This window comes from Budorcas taxicolor, chromosome 6 (assembly GCF_023091745.1).
Source record: "Budorcas taxicolor isolate Tak-1 chromosome 6, Takin1.1, whole genome shotgun sequence".
Classification (NCBI taxonomy): Eukaryota; Metazoa; Chordata; class Mammalia; order Artiodactyla; family Bovidae; genus Budorcas; species Budorcas taxicolor.
This window is the reverse complement of record NC_068915.1, coordinates 58,629,525-58,654,634: the sequence shown is the minus strand read 5'-3', so window position 1 is coordinate 58,654,634 and position 25,110 is coordinate 58,629,525. Positions and strand designations below refer to the sequence as shown.

The following is a 25,110-nucleotide window of genomic DNA, read 5'->3' as shown; positions in this document are numbered from 1 at the left end:
ATATTTCAGACTGCTTCTGCTGCATTAAGTAGTGTTACTAAATGAATATGATTTGAAAGAAGCTATTTTTCAGTGTAAAACTAGAAAAAATATCACCTGTTTTAGCTATTCTGAAGAAGGTATTAAAATGACAGATATCCTACCTTTTTGCCTTTTAATCAATTTTTCTGAAGTTTTCCTATTAGCATATAAGTTACATGACTTTGGATACTAGGAGAAAAAGAAGATAATGTTCCACTAGAGAGTTACTTTGAACTAGTTGCCATTTTGACAAATAATGACTTTCTGAATTATAGTTATACCACACTATAAAACATCAGGAAACCAAATAAATAAGCAAATGATGAGCAGTTTGACTTTCAAACCAAAAGGACTCTTAATTTTCTTCGATAATTATTTGGTTCCATGAATAGGCTCTTTTGAGATTTTAACCTTTAAAAATTATTCTCTCTAAATCTCAAAATTTGGAAGGTTATAAGATGTTTTACCAGCAGGGAAGGAGTGGGGAGGAATAGATTAGGCATTTGGGATGAACATATACATGCTCAGTCACTCAGTCGTGTCTGACTCTTTGCGACCCCATGAATTGCAGCACGCCAGGCCTCCCTGTCCATCACCAAATCCCGGAATCCACCCAAACCCATGTCCATCGAGTTGGTTATGCCATCCAGCCATCTCATCCTCTGTCGTCCCCTTCTCCTCTTGCCCTCAATCTTTCCCAGCATCAGGGTCTTTGCCAATGAGTCAGCTCTTTGCTTCAGGTGGCCGAAGTATTGGAGTTTCAGCTTCAACATCACTGTTATATTTAAAATAGACAACCAACAAGGACCTACTGTATAGCACAGGGAACTCTGCTTAATAGTCTGCAATAACCTAAATGGGAAAAGAGTTTGAAAAAAGAGTAGAAACATCTATATGTATAACAGAATCATTTTGCCATACACTTTAACATTGTTAATCAATTATACTCCAATATAAAATAAAAATTAAAAAAAGATACTTTGTCAAAGATGCCTAAACAATTATTCACATGGACGTTCATTCTGAAACTTTAATGTGCATCAGAATCAACCATCAAAGGCCCCCTGGGCCATTAAGAAGATAGATCTGGGGCAGGGTTCTAGAGCCTGCACTTTAAATTACCACTGCTGGGGATTTTCAGGCCAAGGCTCTGTTGATCACTTTGTTTTCTATTGCTGTGTAACAAATTACCACAAACTTAGTGGCTTAAGACTACGTACCTTCATTATCTTACAGTTTCTGTGGGTCAGAAATTTGGGTACTGTTCTGCTGCATTCCAGGGACTCACAAGCTTGAAGTCAAGATGTGAGCTGGCCTGTGTTGTCATCTGAAGGGTTTCCTTCCAAGTTGGTTCATGTTGTTGGCAGAATTCATTTATTTGAGGATGTAGACTGAAGGCCCTGGCTTCTTAACTGGCTCTCACCACCAGACACCACCCCCAGGTCCTAGAGGCCACCTGCAGAGCCCTGCTATAGACCCTTTACATACACAGTTCACAACATGGCAGCTTGCTTCTTCGAGCCCAGTGAGGGATCCTCCCTGATGGCAGGGAAGGCCAAGTCTCTCTTTTAAAGGCTTTCGAATCAGACCCACCCAGGATAGACTCTCTCAAAATCAACTGATTTGGGATGTTAATTAACCTGCAAAAGCTCTTCATCTTTGTGTAACCTAGTCACAGGAATGAGATCCTATTACAGTCCTGCCCATGCTCAAGGGAGGAGAATTAAAGGGGGGCATGTACACCAGGAGTGGGAATCTTGGGGGCTGTTGTAGAATTCTTCCTACCACAACCACCCTTGAGAAGGACAGGTTTAAAAAGACAAAAACCACAGACCCCCGGGGATTTTCCATGTGAGAGAAATAAGGCTGATAGATCTAGCCCCGTGAGTGCAGTTGGCCCTTACCAACAAAAGAGCCTGTGAAACATTAGACAATTCAGGACTTTAGTAAATGATGAAAATGGCTTATCACATTAGTAGGACTACAAAAAATTGCTGAATGAATAATGCTTGGACAACTGACTAATCAGAAAAAAAAAAATTACTTAATCCAGAGCTCACACTAACACTACAGTAAATTTCAAACAGGTTAATGATTTTAATAGTAACATGAAACCACAAAATAGAAGAAACAATGGTAGAATTCATTTATAATGAACTGCAAAACTAATCATGACACAAAACTCAGCTAAATCACTAATAAATTTGACCATGTGTAAAAGAAAGTACTGGAGAAGGCAATGGCAACCCACTCCAGTACTCTTGCCTGCTGGAGGAGCCTGGTAGCTGCAGTCCATGCGGTCACAGAGTTGGACTTTACTAAGTGTTTTCTTTACTTTGCTTCTCCTTCACTATACTTCGGATCTTGTGCCCAGAAAGCGGTGGGAGAGGAGGAATGAAAGGAAAGATACAAAGTTGAGAGAAATGGGTGAAAAGTGTCAGACTTGCAGACAGGAAATTGAGTGAGTGGTAGAAACTGCCAAAATCCTGTTTAGACCCAGGGCATAGTTGTCTTACTACAATAGAATATACTGTGTCTGCTTTTGCATTGCTGTTGACTAAATAAAGACTAGAACAGCTCTCTTTATTAAATAGCAGACACCACAGAGAGGCTGCCGATGACTCTGGTCAAGGACGTGCTTCCTCCAATACCAGAACTAGAAGTTACTCCCGCGGTGCATCAGCAAGATCAACATACACGGTGAGTGATGCTTCAGTTTTATCAATGATTTGGCTATTTATTATAAACTCAAATAGATCCAAGGAGGTATGCTGCTGCTAAGTCACTTCAGTTGTGTCTGACTCTGACCCCCTAGACGGCACCCCACCAGGCTCCCCCGTCGCTGGGATTCTCAAGGCAAGAACACTGGAGTGGGTTGCCATTTCCTTCTCCAATGCATGAAAGTGAAAAGTGAAAGTGAAGTCGCTCAGTCGTGTCCAACTCTTAGCGACCCCATGGACTGCAGCCTACCAGGCTCCTCCATCCATGGGATTTTCCAGGCCAGAGTACCGGAGTGGGTTGCCATTGCCTTCTCTGGAGGTATAGTTAACTTCAAATTGCATTCCTGTCTGGATGTAGCAGATAGAGGGCTTCCCAGGCAGTGCGCTGGTGGCGCTGCATTAGTGCCTGCCAATGCAGGAGACATAAGAGATACGGGTTCAATTGCTGGGAAGATACCCTGGAGGAGGAAATGGCAACCCACTCCAGTATTCTCACCTGAAGAATCCCATGGACAGAGGAGTCTGGCAGGCTACAGTCCCTGGGGTCACTAAGAGCCTGACATGACTGAAGTGACTTACCAGGCAGGTAGCACGTAGGAGATAGAATGTGATGAACTTTCAAAATCGGTTCATGTGAATTAGAGGGCATGAAATAAAATCACTGTTTCCTCCAAGGTCTAGTAAGGACCAGTAAACTAATCTCTTAGTCTGTTGAATAACATGTGCCCTGAGATGTCAGCTCATCTCTTGGCACTGTTTCCTGGGATTGAGTCAGAAGTCCAGCAGGCTAATCATTGTTTCACTCAGAACATGAGAAAAGAGAGAATGTAAATTTGTAAAGTAGAACTACTCATTGACCCTCAACTACTGAAATAAAAATTTCTCTAAAGTTTGTATTTTATAACCTAGATGAATGCACATTGATTTCCATGCATTTGAATACAAAACTGTGATCAGAAATGTCCTAGAAATCTTTTTCTTTCATTCAACAAATATTTATTAAGTAGCGATTTTGTGAAAGGCACTATTAATAACCATTGTAAGAGGTATAAAAATTGGGACAAAATGGGAAACTAGCATTTCTTAGTATTCTTTTATGGTGCTTAGTGTTTATAATACTTGGGTCCTGGCAGGAAACAGATGATATACTCATATTGAATAATTTGGGGAGAGTTTCATAAAGGGCCTTTTAAGTCAGCATGTGGGAAAACCAAAACAGGACAGTGTGGCAGCCTAGGACTAGTAACAGTGGGGCACTGCTACTGTCCCTAAGACCAAAGAGACAAAGAACTCAGAGGGACAGGGACAGAGGGACACACGCAGAAAGAATATGTGCGCAGGGCTGCCTGATAGGAGCAGTGGCTTTTGATCATGGACACAACAGCCTGTGGTTGCCCTGAGGAGAGAGAATTAATATCTCAATTTGGCTGTTCTCCTTTCTTCTCAATGTCGAGTACTCCCCACTGGCCAAACCCAACCAGAGCCAGAGGACTCTGGAGCTAGCTTGAGACAGTTCATATAGGCTGGTCTCCCAAGCACCAAGCAAGGTGGACAAAAGGGGAGAGGAGATCGGGAGAGTCAACCAAGGAGATCCAGCATAGGTGGCTCAGTGCACCAAACTGGAAACTAAGTGCCAAGGATCCCTCTGTCTTCAGGACTAGAGAGTCAGGTCTGCATGCTTGGGTCTTAGGGCAAAATTCCTAGGGAGACGACAGTGTCATCATATAATGTTTTAATGAAATGTCACTGGCTGTTGTGCTTGATATTTCCCATTGAGGTCCTCATTCTGGGATATTCAGCCTTGCATATGAAGGAAGACTCTCCTCTCTTCACTCACCAAATACTTTTAGAGCACCTGAAATGAAGTGAAGTGAAATCGCTCAGCCATGTCCGACTCTTTATGACCCCATGGACTGTAGCCTACCAGGCTCCTCCCTCCATGGGATTCTCCAGGCAAGAGTACTGGAGTGGGTTGCCATTTCCTTCTCCAGGAGATCTTCCCAACCCAGGGATCAAACCCGGGTCTCCAGCATTCCAGGCAGATGCTTTAACCTCTGAGCCACCAGGGAAGCCCTTAGAGCACCTACTCTGTGCCAAAAATTCTGCTACTCATTGGCAAAATAACAGCAGTCAGTGGAAGAATTAGATTAGGGAGTCCCTAATTGTCAAGTAATGTGATAGAGGCTCTCACAGGAACTTGGGGAGCGAAATGAGGAGACCCTTTCACATGTTGCCTAGTATTTAACCAATGTCCAGTGAGTATTTGTTGAGTGAGTGGATAAATTCCAACTTCTGTGTTTCTCTGGTAGTGCATAAACACTTTTTTCATTTTTATTTTATAGAAGTGGAAAATAAGCCCAAAAAATATAGTGGCAGAGGCTGGAAGAGACCCTAGGTTTCCTGGCTCCTAGGCTGAGTTTATTACCACTAACCACACTGTCTTCTTGGGGCCCAGAAGGAGGCTCTGTGGCATAACAAAGGATTGGAAAGAGCCTTTAATCAGTGACTTTAGGAAGTTTTCTTGTGTTCTTATAAGACATAGTTTTAATAAATGGTTTTAAATTTTTTTCCACTAATTATTTTCAGGTCAACAGTATTTTTGTATGAATAATATTTGCCTTTATTTCTTAAATCTTCAGAGTATCCTTATGAACTCCTCTGGGCAATTTGGACTGAACCCTTCTGAAGAGTACTCATAACTCTATTCTGGAAATGAGTTAACTGGTAAATATTTGGTACAGCTGAGGCTGCACAATAGGAACCGGTAGAAATGCTGACTGGTTGATGGGAACTAACTCAATAGCACTCATTTTACCCAGGAGATCAAAGGAATGAGAGTTTTTTTAGAAAGGAATTATGAGTCATGAAAAACAAGCTGATGAAACCCGTGGAAAGAAAACACTTTCTTCCTTTGTTTATCTACCATTATACAGCTTACAGTAGCCCGCGAATTTGATTTTGAGATACCAAAAACAAGGTTGAGGAGGAAAACGCTTTCTCTCATCATCCCACATTGCAGATCCTGATTTGATGTGTTTTCTTAAACAGATGGATTGTTCCTATTTTACAAATTGCTTAAGAGGATCTGGGTTGGTTGTTTATACATTTGCTTGCATCTAAAAATCTTGCCTCTTTTCGGCACTGAGATGTTTAAAAAATTCAAAGATACCAAAATAAAATGAATTTAAGTGAAATATATGAAAATTTAAATCTAATAACAACATGTTTCCTTTGGTATTCATCTTTTTATAGCTATCACTGATGTCAAGAGTTATTATAAATATTAATTACACTAAAATTACATATAAACAAAAGGACAGTTCTTAACTTTGAAAAATAGGAAAATATCTTCCAAAGAATTAAAATGGCCTTACTATTCATAGCAATCTACAGATTTAATGTGATCCCTATCAAATTTCTCATGACATTTTTCACAGAACTAGAACAAATAATCCTTAAATTTACATGGAACCATAAAAGACCCAGAATTGCCAAAGCAACCCTCAGGGGGAAAAAACAAAGCAAAACCAGAAAAAAAGCAGGAGGCATAACCCTCCCAGACTTCAGACAACACTACAAAGCCACAGTGATCAAAACAATGTGGCACCAGTACTGGCACAAAAGCAGACATATGGATCAATGGAGCAGAGTAGAGAGCCCAGAAGTAAATTCACACAGCTACAGTCAATTAATCTTCAATGAAGGAAGCAAGAATACACGATGGGGAAAAGACAGTCTCTTCAGCAAGTGATGCTGGGAAAGCTGGACAGCTGCATGTAAATCAATGAAGTTAGAACACACCCTCATACCATACACAAAAATAAACTCAAAATGGCTTAAAGACTTAAACATAATATATGACACCATAAAGTCCCTAGAGGAGAACATAGTCAAAACATTCTCTGACATAAATTGTACCAATGTTTTCTTAGGTTGGTCTTCTAAAGCAATAGAAATAAAAGCAAAAATAAATAAATGGGACCTAATCAAACTTACAAGCTTTTGCACAGCAAAGGAAACCATAAACAAAATGAAAAGACAACCAATGGAATAGGAAAAAATATTAATATTTGAAAATTGTGTGACCAACAAGGGCTTAATTTCCAAAATATACAAACAGCTCATACAACTCAACAACAAAAACACAAACAACCCAATCGAAAAATGAGCAGAAGGTAGACGTTTCTCCAAAGAAGGCATTGCAGCTGCTGCTGCTGCTGCTAAGTCGCTTCAGTCATGTCCGACTCTGTGCGACCCCATGGCCAATAGGCACACGAAAAGATGCTCAACATTGCTAATTATTAGAGAAATGTAAGTCGAAACTACAATGAGGTATCTCCTCACACTAGTCAGAATGGCCATCATTAAAAAGTCTATAAACCATAAAGGCTGGAGAAGGTGTAGAGAAAAAGGAATCCTCCTACAGTGTTGGTAAGAATGTAAATTGGTGCAGCCATTGTGGAAAACAGTATGGAGAGTCCTCAAATAACTAAAAATAGAACTACCCTTATGACCCAGAAATCCCACTCCTGGGCGTATACCCAGACAAAACTACAATTCAAAACGATACACGCACCCCCACTGTTCACAGCAGCTGTATTCACAATTGCCGAGACATGGAAACAACCAAAATGTCCATCAACAGATGAATGAATAAAGAAGATGTGCTGTAAATATACAACGGAATTCTACTCAGCCATAAGAAAGAATGAAATATTGCCATTTGCAGCAACATGGATGGGCCTGGAGATTATCATACTAAGTGAAGTCAGAGAAAGACAAATACTATATATCATCCTTACTTTGGAACTGTGGTGCTGGAGAAGACTTGAGAGTCCCTTGGTTAGCAAGGAAATCAAGCCAGTCAATCCTGAAGGAAATCAACTCTGAATATTCCTTGGAAGGACTGATACTGAAGCTGAAGCTCCAATATTTTGGCCACTTGATGCAAAGAGCCGACTCACTGGAAAAGACCCTGATGCTGGGAAAGATTGAAAGCAAGAGGAAAAGGGGACAACAGAGGATGAGAAGGTTGGATGGCACCATCAACTCAATGGACATGAGTTTGAGCAAACTCCAGGAGACGGTGAACGAAAGGGAAGCCTGGCATGCTGCTGTCCATGAGTTGGAAACAACTTAGCAACTGAACAACAGCAATAATATGTGGAATCTAAAATATGACACAAATGAATTTATCTGCAAAACAAAAAGAGACAGAGAGAACAGACTTGTGAGTGACAAAGGGGAGGGAGTAGGGAGGGATGGGCTGGGAGTTTGGAGTTAGTTCAGTTCAGTTGCTCAGTTGTGTCCGACTCTTTGTGACCCCATGAATCACAGCACACCAGGCTTCCCTGTTCATCACCAACTCCCGGAGTTTACCCAAACTCATGTCCATCGAGTCAGTGATGCCATCCAGCCATCCCATCCTCTGCCATCCCCTTCTCCTCCTGCCCCAAATCCCTCCCAGCATTAGGGTCTTTTCCAATGAGTCAACTCTTCACATGAGGTGGCCAAAGTACTGGAGTTTCAGCTTCCGCATCATTCCCTCCAATGAACACCCAGGACTGATCTTCTTTAGGATGGACTGGTTGGTTGGAGTTAGTAGGTGCAAACTATTACATATAGAATGGATAAGCAATAAGGTCCTACTGTGTAGTTCAGTCAACTACACTGAATATCATGAGATAAACCATAATGGAAAGGAAATAAAAAAGAATGTAGGAAAGAAAAATATCTTCAGAGAGTTAAGGTGGAACTTAATCTCTTAATGTCAATATATGGCTAAAATTGCTTATCTGAATAGATTTTCAGAGTTTAACTGCAGAGTCTGATTCAATATTAAGCAATCTAACAGGAATGAATGTTTTAGCACATAAAGGTTTTTTTTTTTGTACTCTATATTTTGTTATTATTAGCTCACAAACTGAGGTTCTAATTGTAAAATTTAGAGGTTGAGGATTTGGCAAATGGAATTCTACTAATCATACTTTTTCTTGCTTGTATTTCCTCGATTAATAGGTGAGTCAGGCTCAGATCTGGAATACTTCAGCAGGAATTTAGGGGTGTCACACTCTCTGAGGTATGGACATTATATGATTTCTGAGAAGCCAAATTATTGTTTCCTTGCATATCACCTACTATATTCTGACAAATGACTTGGAAATCAATGGGAACTTGGCATACAAAAAGCATAAATCAAGCTTCAAGTTGTGTTACGTTGTGGCAGCTTTTAAAAGCTGATTTCACTTAATTGTTAAAATAATAGACTTTAACTGAAACTGTGAAGCACTGAAAGATGTAGATGGCCTGCTGTCTGCCCACAGGCTTATGATGTGAAGGAGACAGGAGATGCATGCCACTAATTATAACACTAGGTGCCACGGTAAGATGTGTCATTAATAGGCTGCACGGTTCCTGCTGAGACTTCACAGGCCAATAGAATCATCGCCAGTTGAGGGTGATCTGGTAGGCTTCTCTGGAAGCCCACTTCTGAGCAGGGTCTGAAAGATGAGTTTTCCAAATCTCTCAGTAAATCTATGCTTGCTCAGCCCTCATGCCCTTTTCATATCTGTCATTTACAATTATTTTCATGACTGTTAATTAAGGTCTGTCTCCCTGCCTAGACTGGTTCTGTTCACCATACTTTCCCTGCCAGCTGGTATAATGCTCGGCTCACAAGTAGGGGCTTAATAAATATTTGTTGGATGAAGAACTATTTCTTGAGCGTTCTTATACACCAGGCAGGCACATGCCATGTACACTCATTTCCTCCTCACAGTAGCTCTCAAGGTGTCATTACCTCCAGGAAGCTAACCAGTTAGTGTGTCATCTCTGGACTAATATCTAGCTCCAGTTGAGGTCTGTTGGGCTGCAAAGCTGGGGCTGCCCCCAGGACTCACACTGCGGGGTGAAGATGGGATGAAGGGCGCAAGATGCTTGGGGGGTGCCTGAGAAAACGGCTCCTGCCCAGAGCTCCAGTGTCCTCTCTCCTGAGAGTAAGAGGAGCCTGGGTAAACCTGACCTTGAAGGAGTCTTCTGATGGAATGTCCCTGGGCTTGTTGGTCCTGCCTGTCTCTCCTGCAGCCAGCCAGTTCTGCTCGGCTCCCTGCGCACTTGGCTCCAATAAAAATGAACCCGTGTTCCTGGGTGTCTGGTGTGACTCCAGGCTTCCAATCCCCACCGTTGAGCCTGACTTTTAGCACACCCCACTTTTGCACTGGTTCTACTTCTGACCTTGACCCACCTAATACCCCCTCCCTATGACTTATGGCTTCATCCTCTGTGTGTCTGTGGTTCTCACCGTAGGCGACACTTCCTAGCTGTCCCCCACACCTATCTCCTTGATCTCTGTGTCATGCTGAGTAGCGAGGACCCCCAGCTCTCCGTCCAGAGAAATTCGGGTGTCAACTGGAGCGGGCAGGGAACCATGGCACCAGGCGGAAGGCTGGCTACGTTGCTGAGACGCCGAGCAGACATGGTGGGATTAGCATGGAAGAAAGAGGGATGGGCAGAGGAGAGGGTGTCAGGGGAGAATTGGTGGCACTTGGCAATGATTTGATGCAGGTGTGGCCTGAGGGTGTGGCAGGGGAAGGGGGAAGAGAAGAGAAGCAGAGGGCACCCCTCCGGATCTCTGTGTGGAAAACAGTATTGCCCAAACTTACAGCTGCCGCCTCTGGTTTCCAGAATTTTCATTTTCCATAAGATTCCCTTCAAGCTTTACTTTCATCCTAGTTTCAAGCTCTGCTTCTCCCTGCACCCTGCATACTTAGTCATCCTGGATGGAGCAGTCATTCTTCAGACCACCTTGTTCCTCCAGCTTCCTTTCTGACTGTTCCCCTTCCTCCCATCTGCAGAAATCTTCTCCACCCCTCAAAGGCAGACGGGTTGCCATGTCCATGGAGCAGCCCCTGCTGATGCCAGTTGGAATAATGTCTCTTTTCTGTGCTTCCCTAGGGCTTAGTCCTCTTATCAAAGTCATTCTCACATCCTGCTTCACACCACAAACACCGTACTCATGTCTGTTTCCCCACCAGACGGGGAGGAGACTGGGAATTACATCTTCTCCAGCTTCTAAGTCCCCAGTGACAGGCACTCACTTCTCCCTACCTGCTCCTCCTTTGCAATTCTCATCAATGGAGTTTGACAGATATTGGTTGTAAATTTGGCACAGTGTTAACATTGAAGGCGTGTGGAAGGGAGTGGGGCTGGGGATCTCCATGCCAGGGACGTCTAACACATTGCCATGTTCTCTTGTATACTTGGTAGTGGATATATGGGAGTCATTGTGTTATGATTCTATGTAGCTTACATATATTTTAAAATACACTTTTGTACCCACTTGAAATTCAATAAAATCAAATTTTAAAAGAGATAAATATTGTATAAATTGCATCATCCTTTCTCCTTCTGTCAGAAGACAGCTCTTTCTCCCAATTATATTTCTTTTCCTTCATATAGAACATGCTAGAATAAAGACTCAGACTCATTTTTCTGACAGTTGATTCTCGTGATTTGATTTTGTTTTCTTCCTTCTCTATTTTTATTTTACTTCTCTTTTCTGTCTATATCTTTCTTTCTTTTTGTAAAAAAACCAAACATTTATTTATTTGGCTGTTCAGTTCAGTCACTCAGTCATGTCCAACTCTTTGTGACCCCATGGACTGCAGCACGCCAGGCCTCCCTGTCCATCACCAACTCCCAGAGTTCACTCAAACTCATGTCCATCGAGTTGGTGATGCCATCCAGCCATCTCATCCTCTGTCATCACCTTCTTCTCCTGCCTTCAATCTTTCCCAGCATCAGGGTCTTTAGCAATGAGTCAGTTCTTCGCAAAAGGTGGCCAAAGTATTGGGAGTTTCAGCTTCAGCATCAGTCCTTCCAATGAATATTCAGGACTGATTTCCTTTAGGATGGACTGGTTGGATCTTCTTGCAGTCCAAAGGACTCTCAAGAGTCTTCTTCAACACCACAGTTGAAAAGCATCAGTTCTTTGGCGCTCAGCTTTCTTTCTAGTCTAACTCTTACATCCGTACATGACTACTGCAAAAACCATACCTTTGACTAGATGGAATTTTGTGGCAAAGTAATGTCTCTGTGTTTTAATATGCTGTCTAGGTTGGTCATAACTTTAATTTCAAGGAGCAAGCGTCTTTTAATTTCATGGCTGCAGTCACCATCTACAGTGATTTTGAAGTCCCCCAAAATAAAGCCTGTCACTGTTTTTATTGTCTCTCCATCTATTTGCTGTGAAGTGAGAGACCAGATGCCATGATCTTAGTTTTCTGAATGTTGAGCTTTAAGCCAACTCTTCACTCTCCTCTTTCACTTTCATCAAGAGGCACTTTATTTCTTCTTCACTTTCTACCATAATGGTGGTGTCATCTGCATATCTGAGGTTATTGATATTTCTCCCGGTAATCTTGATTCTAGCTTGTGTTTCATCAAGCCCAGCATTTCTCATGATGTACTCTGCACATAAGTTAAATAAGCAGGGTGACAATATACAGCCTTGACATAATCCTTTCCTGGTTTGGAACCAGTCTGTTGTTCCATGTCCAGTTCTAACTGTTGCTTCTTGGCCTGCATACAGATTTCTCAGGAGGCAGGTATGGTGGTCTGGTATTTCCATTTCTTAAATAATTTTCCACAGTTTCTTGTGATCCACATAGTTAAAGGCTCTGGCATAGTCAATAAAACAGAAGTAGACATTTTTCTGGAACTTGCTTGCTTTTTCTACAATCTGACGGATGTTGGCAATCTGATCTCTGGTTCCTCTGCCTTTTCTAGATCCAGCTTGGAGAATTTTGAGCACTATTTTGCTAGTGTGTGAGATGAATTCAATTGTGTGGTAGTCTGAACATTCTTTGGCATTGCCTTTCATTGGGATTGGAATAAAAAGTGATCTTTTCCAGTTTTGTGGACACTGCTGTTCAGTTCAATTCAGTTCAGTCACTCAGTCGTGTCTGACTCTTTGCAACCCCATGAATCGCAGCACGCCAGGCCTCGCTGTCCATCACCAACTCCCAGAGTTCACTCAGACTCACGTCCATTGAGTCAGTGATGCCATCCAGCCGTCTCATCCTCTGTCGTCCCCTTCTCCTCCTGCTCCCAATCCCTCCCAGCATCAGAGTCTTTTCCAATGAGTCAACTCTTCGCATGAGGTGGCCAAAGTACTGGAGTTTCAGCTTTAGCATCATTCCTTCCAAAGTAATCCCAGGGCTGATCTCCTTCAGAATGGACTGGTTGGATCTCCTTGCAGTCCAAGGGACTCTCAAGAGTCTTCTCCAACATCACAGTTCAAAAGCATCAGTTCTTCGGTGCTCAGCCATCTTCACAGTCCAACTCTCACATCCATACATGGCTACTGGAAAAACTATAGCCTTGACTAGATGGACCTTTGTTGGCAAAGTAATGTCTCTGTTTTTCAATATGCTATCTAGGTTGGTCATAACTTTTCTTCCAAGGAGTAAGCATCTTTTAATTTCATGGCTGCAGTCACCATCTGCAGTGATTTTGGAGCCCAAAAAAATAAAGTCTGACACTGTTTCCACTGTTTCCCCATCTATTTCCCATGAAGTGATGGGCCAGATGCCATGATCTTCGTTTTCTGAATGTTGAGCTATAAGCCAACTTTTTCACTCTCCTTTTTCACTTTCATCAAGAGGCTTTTTAGTTCCTCTTCACTTTCTGCCATAAGGGTGGTGTCATCTGCATATCTGAGGTTATTGATATTTCTCCCGGCAATCTTCATTCCCGCTTTTGCTTCTTCCAGCCCAGCATTTCTCCTGATGTACTCTGCATATAAGTTAAATAAGCAGGGTGACAATATACAGCCTTGACGTACTCCTTTTCTTATTTGGAACCAGTCTGTTGTTCCATGTCCAGTTCTAACTGTTGCTTCCTGACCTGCATATAGGTTTCTCAAGAAGCAGGTCAGGTGGTCTGGTATTCCCATTTCTTTCAGAATTTTCCAGTTTATTGTGATGCACACAGTCAAAGGCTTTGGCATAGTCAATAAAGCAGAAATAGATGTTTTTCTGGAACTCTCTTGCTTTTTCCATGATCCAGCGGATGTTGGCAATTTGATCTCTGGTTCCTCTGCCTTTTCTAAAACCAGCTTGAACATCAGGAGGTTCACGGTTCATGTATTGCTGAAGCCTGGCTTGCAGAATTTTGAGCATTACTTTACTAGCATGTGAGATGAGTGCAATTGTGCAGTAGTTTGAGCATTCTTTGGCATTGCCTTTCTTTGGGATTGGAATGAAAACTGATGTACTGGATCTTAATTGCAACTTGAGGGATCTTTAGTTGCAGTGTTTGAACTCTCAGTTGTGGCACACAAACTCTTAGTCACAGCATGTGGGACCTAGTTCCCTGACCAAGGATCAAACCAGGGCCCCCTGCACCGGGAGTGCAGAGTCTTAGCCACCAGACCACCAGGGAAGTCCCTACATCTTTCATAACCATTTCCAACTATTGGTGCTACTCTGATGGGTGGCAATCTTAGGATAATGGGTGAAAGGAAGTTCTTACATTTGAAAAATCTAAATAGGTATGTTATTGATTAACAGAGAGGTATGATAACAAATGGATGCATTTTAAAATCCTCTATGAACTAGGAATCATTACTATAGTAAAGACAGAGTGATCTACAAGCTTCTTTAATTTGAAGGACAAGATGAAATGTGCTTGAAAGGGCATGGGGCAAAACAGTCCATTTTGGCAAAAATAATACTTCACAAAATCTTCTGGATGAGTTATTCCCTCCCCAACCCTCAGAGTTAAGGCTGTTACCAGAGGGAAATATCGAGATAAATTTATTGCTTATTGAAAGAATATAATATTTAGGTTATCATTTGAGATACTTTCATCTGCAAATAATAGCAAGCCCAAGTCGAAGTGACATAAATTATAAGAAGACGTGTCGTCTCACCCAATAGAATTCTGAGTAGGGTGTTTCCCAAGTTGGTGAACTCAAGAGCTCACCTCATTGAGCACCTGGCTCTTTTCTCCTTTTCCTCTCTGCTGTCTTCTACTTGTTGGCATTGTCTTCAGGCTTCCCCTCTCATGGTTTCAAGGACAGCTTGTACTAAACGGTTGCCCCACAGCACGTTCTTCACCACTCTGTTCTTTTAAAAAGCTGTTATAGGAAGCCCCCTTCTGGAAAGATTTCTCCTCATGTTAGAGTGTCTAGAATTGGGTCACAAGTGTGCGTGCTAAGTCATAGTCTTTCCAGGCTAGGTGGCAATTGGGTCACAGACCTACCCTTAAACCCAAGGATGACAGCACAGAGGGATTGAGACCATTATGATTGGTTTGAAAGTGAAAGCGAAAGTCGCTCAGTCGTGTCTGACTCTTTGCGACCCCATGGACTATACAGTCCATGGAATTCTCCAGGCCAGAATACTGGAGTGGGTAGCCGTTTCCTTCTCCAGGGGATCTTCCCAACCCAGGGATCGAACCCAGGTCTCCTGCATTGCAGGCGGATTCTTTACTGCTGAGCCACTGGGGAAGCCCAAAAATACTGGAGTGAGTAGCTGTTCCCTTCTCCAGAGCATCTTCCCGACCTAGGAATCCAACCAGGGTCACCTGCATTGCAGGCAGATTCTTTACCAGTTGAGTACCAGGGTCTAGAAGGACTCAGATTGGCCTGGTTCTTTAAGCAGGGAGAGAAATTGACTGTCAGGATGAAAACATGGAAGAAGAGGAAACGACTGATGAGTGCCTCCTAGAAGGCTCCTCATCCAAAGGAGATGTGCAGAGAGAAACTGATTGGAAACAAAACACAGGCTTCCCCCTTGGGCCAACCTTTTGAGGCACACTAAGGCTCATGCATCGGAGAAGGAAATGGCACCCCACTCCAGTGTTCTTGCCTGGAGAATCCCAGGGACAGGGGAGCCTGGTGGGCTGCTGTCTATGGGGTTGCACAGAGTCGGACATGACTGAAGTGACTTAGCAGCAGCAAGGCTCTTCATCAGCATGTGTCCTCATCCAGCATTCTATGATGGGTGTCCACAGGGTTGTCATAGGGCTATCATTTCCTCCAAAGATATGTCTATTTTCAGATGGACTGTGAAAATAGCCCAACTATTTCTGTATAGAAAGGTGATTATCAGTGTGTGATAGTACAAAGGCAGGCACAGTGTTTGTAGTGAAGAGTTGAATGGTTTTCATTATCTTTCTTTTGTGATCTTATGCCACTTTCCTCTTAGGAATTATGTCTCATCTATTGAACGATGTCTTGGCAAGGCTGTATGTAAATCGAGGTTTCTTGCCCATCAGCCAAGGGGTGACATGTGACCTAAGCTAGACCAATGTGACCCGCTTTCTCAGGACTTTGAATTTATAGTGACATGAGAATGGAAAATATTATTTGAGTTCTTCATTCTGGCAGTTAAGTTGCATCATTCCTGCTTTTAGACCCTCTAGGATCCACCCAGCCCCTCCAAACTGTCTTGATCCTGAGGTTGGTTCTCCAGCCTTCCCTTTGATTCCACGAGCTACCAGTAACATCCTTGCAAAAAGATCATTTCGTGCTTCAGTAGCTTGCTATATACAACATCTAACATCTATTTTATTTCATAAAATCATAGGATGTCTGAGCGGTAAGAAATCTTAGAAATCATCTGGGCAGTGCCCTCATTTTATAGCTGACGAAATCTCCCAGAGGTTGAGGGTTTCTCTCAAGGTCACATCACAGAACTTATCAGTGACAGAACTGGGAATAAGACAGGGTCTCCTTTGCCCAGGGTAGTGCAGCCTGCTTTTTATTTTCCTTCCTTTTATTATAAACCACAGCCTGCCTTTCTCCTCTTTCTCTCATACTTAATACAGAATGGTGACCTTAAAATTTTCATTTCTCCCCTAAATTCATAATTTGCTTGGAGGAGTTAAAAATTTTGTTTCAGAGGTAGTCCTTTCAGAGATTTGGCATCTGGTAAAGACAGGCATCAGTTTATATCCTTATATGGAGTCTTAACTATTTTCAACTATCTATAAAGAAATTCATGTTTGGAAAGAAAGTGGTTTGCTCTAGGGAAACATATGGGTTAGGGTTCTGAAAGTGATTATCTCCCATTTTTAACTTTAGCTTCTATCTGTGTGCATTTGGAGAAAGTCTTCCTCGATTCCCACTAAAAGATAAATATCTGCTCTATTTTTTCAGTCACCTTAGGGGAATCATAGCTTAGACAACTGCTGCCCAAACAGCCCAATGTTAGGGTAGGAATTGGGAAGAGGTTTTCCCTGGTGGCTCAGTTGGTAAAGAATCCATCTGTAATGCAGGAGACCCAGGTTGTGAGGGGAAGATCCTCTGGAAAAGGAAATGGCAACCCACTCCAGTATCCTTGCCTGGGAAATCCCATGAACAGAGGAGCCTGGTGGGCTATTCAGTCCATGGGGTTGCAAAGAGCTGGACAAAACCTTAGCAACTAAACTATCACTGCCACCACTTTAGGCACTAAAAATGTACTGGTTAATTCATTTACCTCACAATATCAGAAAGCAAGTACTCTTATCAAGATCCCAATTTACAGATGAAGAAAGTAAGGCACAGAGAGGCTAAGTAACTTGCTTAAGGATACACAGATTTAAGTGGCAGAGCTGAGATTTGAACCAGGTGGTCTCAGTTCAAAGTCCATGCCCTTAACACTCTGTTACATCTTAATTATTAACTCTCACTATGGAGATAAAAGTAGATTCATTTTCCTAGGAAAAGAAGATTGTCCAATACCTTTTTGTACACACTTCCAGCAAGGGGGGGTTCTGCAGCATGCCTCTCTTGTGTCCCAGTGATGCTTGCAGCATACACTTATGAACACCATTGAACTGCAAGCACTCCTACACAACAAACGTTTTTCTTGTCTCTACCCATGTAACCAAATACATCTAAAGAACCTGATCACTTGGTAGTGGTGAGATGAAATGCACAGAGGGAAGCTTTTTGCTCTGGATGCTCATCAAATAGGATCAAAAGTGAATCATTTAATAGATTATTTAAGAGTCAGATTCTTTGAACTCATCTCAAGATCCCCTGTGGTGAAAGGTACTAACTACAATACGAAAACACCCAAATATTGATTAGAAAATGCTATGAACTAAGTGCCCAGAAAGTCCTTTTCTGCTTACTGGATTTAAAACACATTATTCTGCTTGAAATTTGTTACAGAGAAACAGGAAATCATCTCCATTCCCCATCCTGTTTTGGCAAACAGACAAAGTAAGTTTTATTTTTAAGCAATTTATCAAAACAAAGTTCCACTATGTCAAAACAAATTGACAGTGCTTAATGCTTACATCACAGTAAGATTTTTTTGGACATTATTCTTCATTCAGAGTGAAAAATTCAGTAGGAAAAAAGGGTGTTTAAAAAATTGTCTATTTTATTCAAGCTCTCTTAATTACAGACTAATACTAGAAGAAAAGTTCATTATTCAGTAGTAGCTGTTGGTTTTTTAATAGAATAATTCGATCAATGTGAGCAAAAAAGGATCTCTTTAAATGGCATGTTTTAGTGGCAGAATTCACACAGGCTGTATTCCTGAGAATTTGCTGGTTTGCATGGATGGGTGGTGCAGGAGGAGCAGTAGGGAGAATGAGGTGGGAGGAGGCTTCTTGCCTCTCTTGGGAACTGGCGGTATGAGCCCTGGGTGTATAGCGCCCCTCCCTGAGGACCAGGTTGGCCTACCTGTGCCCCAAATAAGCTAGTATCTGAGCACCATTAACAAGTACTGGTATCTGACGTAGAAATTACCCAGTAAGTGTTTATGGACTTAATGAATGGAATGCTATTGGAGCCCAGACAAGGGCACTGAAATCAAGGAGGAAGAAATGAGAGAAGACTTTCTGGAGGAAGCGGGATAATCTGACACTTAAAGAAGAAGTTGGACAGAGTGGAAAGAACATATATGAAGGCACTTGGGCAGTTGTGTATGGAAAAGAGCATTTACGTTAAGGTCTATGTGTCCTCCAACACACACACACACACACACACACACACACACACACACACACACACACACACACACACATGGGCTCCTGACATGCAGGAGATGGAAGCATGCTCTCTTTGACATTGTAATAACCATGCTATTCTGTTTCAAGGACACTGTGGTAATTAACGTGGGAGAAAGATGGGCTTTGTTAAACTTGAGAATGTCAGGGTTCTGCAGGGGAAAACTGACAATACTGTAATCTATTGTGATATTTTTCATATTCTATAATTTGAGCTTGTAACTGCTTAACCAATTAAAGTTTAAGCAGGCAGCCCTTAAATACTACTGCACAACTGAAAGAATGATTTATTACACACAGAGTTATTGGAAGAGAGGGAAGCCAGATTGTATTCAGAGGAACACCACTGAAGGTGGCTGTTAATTTTTGCTCTGGATATAGGCTTCCCTGTTTAACTTAGAGAGAAGCTGCACCCTCAAACCCCCTTTTGGAGAGTTCCAATGCAAAATAGTACACTAAAAGGTTTAGGAAGTCCTTAGGGTTAAAAAGAAAAAAGGTTTATTAATGGTTAACCCACTTCTCAGGAAAGTTCTTTTTTTTTTCCTTCCCGATTATCACTGAGTACATTTTTTAATCACTGCAGTGAGAAAAGATTGAGACACAGGAGGAAATTTCATCCCTCTTTGGGGGTTATATTATAGCCAGATTTTAAAAAATCCAGTCTAAGATAAATTCCATTAAAGCACAATTTGTGCTAATGATGCTATGCTGATTCTAGGAATGCACTGTTCTGACATTATCAATAACGCTGAATTACTCAGTTCATACGGGCCCCTGATGGGCTCCAATCAATGCATGGTAGCAGCTGCATAAGTTAAATTGCCACTAGACAGAGCTGAGAGGGAGTGCGGTGCAAGGGGCCATCCACAAGGATCTCTGTTGGTTTTGCCCTTGAGTTGATGAGGAATTGATGAAGGTGCCCTAAAAGGTAGGAGAGACTAGACTATAAAGGACTTTGTTTGGGTATTCTCCAAAGATGCTGGGTTCAGCCAACGAAGGTTTCGATTAAAGGAATAACCAGATTTGCACTCTTAGGGAATCTACACTGACACTACCACGATGGGTGATTAGAGGGGAACTAATACCTGCACTGACACCAAGTTGGTATCACAGGGGATGAAAAATAATTACCCCCTACCATCTGAGTTCTTAACTGAGACCCCTGTAATAAAAGGCAGATTGACAAGAGAAAAACAATCAGAAATTTACTAACATGTTATCTCATGTATACAAGGGTGATACCCAGGGAAAAATGAGTAACTCAAAGAGGTAGCTTAGAATTCAGACTTAAATCCTGAATTCTAAATAGGGAAGGGGGCAGGAGATGTCAGCCTCTTAGGGTAGACCAAATGATTTTTTGGAAAGATGAGTGGACCCTTAGAAGAATAGGTGGGAAATATGATGGTTTGTGATAAAGTCTGTCTGGAAGTGGTGTTGACTGCTGGTCTCCTCTTCCGTATTGAGGCAGTCTTCCCTGGTTGTTGAAACTCCCAGTTTAGGAATCTATGACAACTGAGTCCCTTATGGAGTATCTGTCTTCAGGTAGGTAAGCGAAGTTCAAAGCCTCTCCCTGTATTTGCTGTTTTTCAAGAGCCTACAGCTCAACAGTAATCAACACACCAAAGCAGCATATTTGGGGATGGTATGTCCTGAACCCCTACAGTCATATACTGGGGTGGCATATGCTGCCGTCCTTCAGTATCTATTATGCCAGTTCACAGGAATGATGAGAAGAAAGGGAAACAAGATGGAGGCAATGGGATCCAGGAAGATATACAAAGAAATAACCGATAGCACTTGGAAACTGGTTGGGCACTGAGGGTGAAGAAAAAGTAGGAGCCTAGGGTGACAGCTAGGCTTCTGGCAGAAGCAACACTATGCATCCAGGTAAGAAAATATATTAATAGGAGGAGGGGGGAAAGGTGAAGAATTCAGTTCAGACTGTTCAGATTAAGTTTAGTGGAACACCCAAACACTGATACACAGGTGTCTGATAGGAAGCTGACTCTATGGTTGGAATCCAGGAGTGATGTTAGGGCTCCAGGTAGAAATTTGCATGTTATCAGCATATAGGTGGATGCTTCCCTGGTGGCTCAGAAGTAAAGAATCCACTTTCCAATGCAGGAGACGTGTGTTGGATCCCTGGGTCGGGAAGATCCCCTGGAAAAGGGAGTGGCAACCTACTCTAGTATTTTTGCCTGGGAAATCCTACAGACAGAGGAGTCTGGTGGGCTACAGTCCATGGGGTCACAAAGAGTCAGACACAATTTAGTGACTAAACAATAACAACAACAAGCAGGAGAAAAGACAATTTCTAACAAGTGGTGCTGGGAAAACTGGTCAACCACTTGTAAAAGAATGAAACTAGAGCACTTTCTAACACCATACACAAAAATAAACTCAAAATGGATTAAAGATCTACACGTAAGACCAGAAACTATACAACTCCTAGAGGAGAACATAGGCAAAACACTCCCTGACATAAAACACAGCAGGATCCTCTATGACCCACCTCCCAGAATATTGGAAATAAAAGCAAAAATAAACAAATGGGACCTAATTAAAATTAAAAGCTTCTGCACAACAAAGGAAACTATAAGCAAGGTGAAAAGACAGCCTTCAGAATGGGAGGAAATAATAGTAAATGAAGCAACTGACAAAGAATTAATCTCAAAAATATACAAGCAACTTCTGTAGCTCAATTCCAGAAAAATGATCCAATCAAAAAATTGGCCAAAGAACTAAACAGACATTTCTCCGAAGAAGACATACAGACGGCTAACAAACACATGAAAAGATGCTCAACATCACTCATTATCAGAGAAATGCAAATCAAAACCACAATGAGGTACCACTTCACACCAGTCAGAATGGCTGCTATCCAAAAATCTGCAAGCAATAAATGCTGGAGAGGGTGTGGAGAAAAGGGAACCCTCTTACACTGTTGGTGGGAATGCAAACTAGTACAGCCACTATGGAGAACAGTGTGGAGATTCCTTGAAAAACTGGAAATAGAACTGCCATATGACCCAGCAATCCCACTGCTGGGGATACACACCGAGGAAACCAGAATTGAAAGAGATGTGTACTCCAATGTTCATTGCAGCACTCTTTATAATAGCCAGGACATGGAAGCAACCTAGATGTCCATCAGCAGACAAATGGATAGGAAAGCTGTGGTACATATACATAATGGAGTATTACTCAGCCATTAAAAAGAATACATTTGAATCAGTTCTAATGAGGCGGATGAAACTGGAGCCTATTATACAGAGTGAAGTAAGCCAGAAAGAAAAACACCAATACAGTATGCTGCTGCTGCTACTAAGTCGCTTCAGTCGTGTCCGACTCTGTGTGACCCCATGGGTGGCAGCCCACCAGGTTTCCCCGTCCCTGGGATTCTCCAGGCAAGAAAACTGGAGTGGGCTGCCATCTCCTTCTCCAATGCATGAAAGTGAAAAGTGAAAGTGAAGTCACTCAGTCGTGTCCAACTCTTAGCGACCCCATGGACTGCAGCCTACCAGGCTCCTCCATCCGTGGGATTTTCCAGGCAAGAGTACTGGAGTAGGGTGCCATTGCCTTCCCCGCCAATACAGTATACTAACGCATATATATGGAATTTAGAAAGATGGTAACGATAGCCCTGTATGCGAGACAGCAAGAGAGACATAGATGTATAGAACAGTCTTTTGGACTCTGTGGGAGAGGGCAAGGGTGGGGTGATTTGGGAGAATGGCATGGAAACATGTATAATATCATATGTGAAATGAATCTCCAATCCAGGTTTGATGCATGATACAGGATGCTTGGTGCTGGTGCACTGGGATGACCCAGAGGGATGGTACAGGGAGGGAGGTGGGAGGGGGGTTCAGGATGGGGAACACATGTACACTTGTGGCAGATTCATGTTGATGTGTGGCAAAACCAATACAATATTGTAAATTAATTAGCCTGTAATTAAAATATATTTTAAAAAACAACAAGAAGCAGAAACTATGGATATACCTAGTGGATTCATAGATTTGTTTTTCAAACTTATTTATATGGTTTTGGATGAGAGAACTGCAAAGTGAATTTCAAGTTGAACCCTATTTTATTTGGTAGAGTGCACAACAGTTGCCATAATGTTGTGAACTAGTTGGATGAATATATGGATGAATGGATGATTGAATGAGTAAAGGGTAGAGGTTCATTCAAACCAGTAGATGTTTTCCTCTTTTACTTTATTTCATGATTTGTTTTAGCTTTAGCTCTGGAAACAAGGAAAAAATATGACTATCTCAAAGAGGCAAAAAGGCAACAGTGGGTGGATTGTTTGGATGCAACACATGGAGGACTTTATTTCTGCACTTAAAAATCAATGAGCCTTTTGCTTTTAAGCCAAGTGATTTCAGACCATTGATGTATATTATTCCCATTAGGTATCAATGCCCTAGCAGTGACTGACCAACTGCTGCCTTTGCAGCAATCCAGATGGAGATGACCAGTCAAATGACAGACTTGTTACTTTCAGCAAGCAAGCCTGTTATTTCACACATGACTTCCTTTGAGTAAATGTGAGTTTTCACTCTACATACCTGGCCAGAAATCAAGTGGTTTTACAAGAGAGATGTGGGATATCAGGCACTGGATTGTGACACCCATATCTTATGTAAATGGCCATACTATGGTCCTTGGGGGCTGCAGAATAGTCCAAGACTCCTTAATAATCAATCACACCACCATCAAGGCAATAGACAGGGCAGGTTGGAAGCAAGTTTTCCATTACCACTGATGGATGACTTTCACCTTTTTGTGGAAGAGTAGTTTTGACTCTTCATGAATCATAGAGGACATACTTAAAATGCCCAGCTGTGGCCCTAAACAGTCAAAAATATTTTCATACTTCTCTATAGGCATCAAATAGTTTGGGCAATGCCAAGTAAGTTACAATCCATTTCTGTGGTTTGGGAAGGTCGTTAGGACTCAGATTCATTATCTGCTGAGACTTTTCTTTGTTTTCCATTTATTACTCTCCTTTGAGTGAAACAGAGCTGCAGGAGTGGAACAGAGACCTCGGTTCATTCATCCCTGACACATTATTCGTGTCTACCATTTCTCCATAAATTTGGAGAGGAAGAGACAGAAATTGCAAATTCAGGTATTTAAATCCCCTTGGGCTACATTTGTCAGGATGAGCAGATTGTAAACTGCCTCTTGCAAATATGATAAGCATTTGGGCATCAAGCTAATAACCGGGAACCACAGACTCATTCATTTGTGTGGTGTTTCCCTCCAGAAGTTTCTGAAATTGCTTCTGTAGTCGTTACACAGAGCTAGAATTGTTCAGGTTTAGCAGGAAGATTAGACACACTACAATATCTGGCTAAGGAAGTTGGCTTTTTCCAGTGAGGTTGAAATGATAATTTTTTTCTATTTATATCATCACAATCTTTACAAACTGCGTACTTGGAATACTTGATTTGGGCTTTTCTGAGAAAACAAGGAGAGATCTGTATAATCCTTTAACTTGTCTTAGAGCTTTATAGGCACATTGATGACAAAGAAATCCAAATCATTAAGATGCTCTCACTCACAGTTATGGCCCTTCTGTTGAAAAATAAACTTTGTATTTTACACTTTAAGTCCCTGGCAGGACCCTATCCTCTTATCTTCTTCAACAGAAGCTATTTTCTTTTGCTTCTTGTTTTGACCTTTAAAAATTTCACTGCATAAGTCATCCATTAATATATTTTCATTATAAAAATATTACAAATAACACTGGAGTTCCCTTTGATTATTATGTCAAATTCTGAAGTTTTCCCAATCCTACTACAACCCTATCCATTTTTGGTCACAAGCATCATTAATAGTTTTGTGTGTATCTCTCCAGACTTTCTTCCAGGAATGTGTGTGTGTGCGTGTGTGTGTCTGTGTGTGTCTGTGTGTGTAGTATATTTTTGTGTATGCTATTACATGTTATTTGAGATAAATATACTATAATGAAGAAAGCTGAGCACCAGAGAATTGATGCTTTTGAACTGTGGTGTTGGAGAAGACTCTTGAGAGTCCCTTGGACTGCAAGGAGATCCAACCAGTCCATTCTAAAGGAGATCAGTCTTGGGTGTTCTTTGGAAGGAATGATGCTAAAGCTGAAACTCCAGTACTTTGGCCACCTCATGCGAAGAGTTGACTCATTGGAAAAGACTCTGATGCTGGGAGGGATTGGGGACAGGAAGAAAAGGGGAAGACAGAGGATGAGAATGGCTGGATGGCATCATGGACTCAATGGATGTGAGTTTGAGTGAACTCCGGGAGTTGGTGACGGACAGGGAGGCCTGGCGTGCTGCAATTCATGGGGTCGCAAAGAGTTGGACAC

The 25,110-nt window shown here is 41.9% G+C and overlaps 1 protein-coding gene across 1 annotated transcript in view; it reads left to right on the top strand.

The window, feature by feature from the left end:
• TMEM156 (transmembrane protein 156) overlaps positions 1-10,299 on the top strand; it is a 44,123-nt gene extending 33,824 nt beyond the window's left edge. Inside the window, exons 6-7 of the mRNA XM_052641754.1 lie at positions 2,616-2,721; positions 10,047-10,299. Coding sequence (XP_052497714.1) covers positions 2,616-2,721; positions 10,047-10,299 — 359 coding nt within the window. The remainder of the gene's footprint in view (positions 1-2,615; positions 2,722-10,046) is intronic.
• Positions 10,300-25,110: the final 14,811 nt, after the last annotated feature.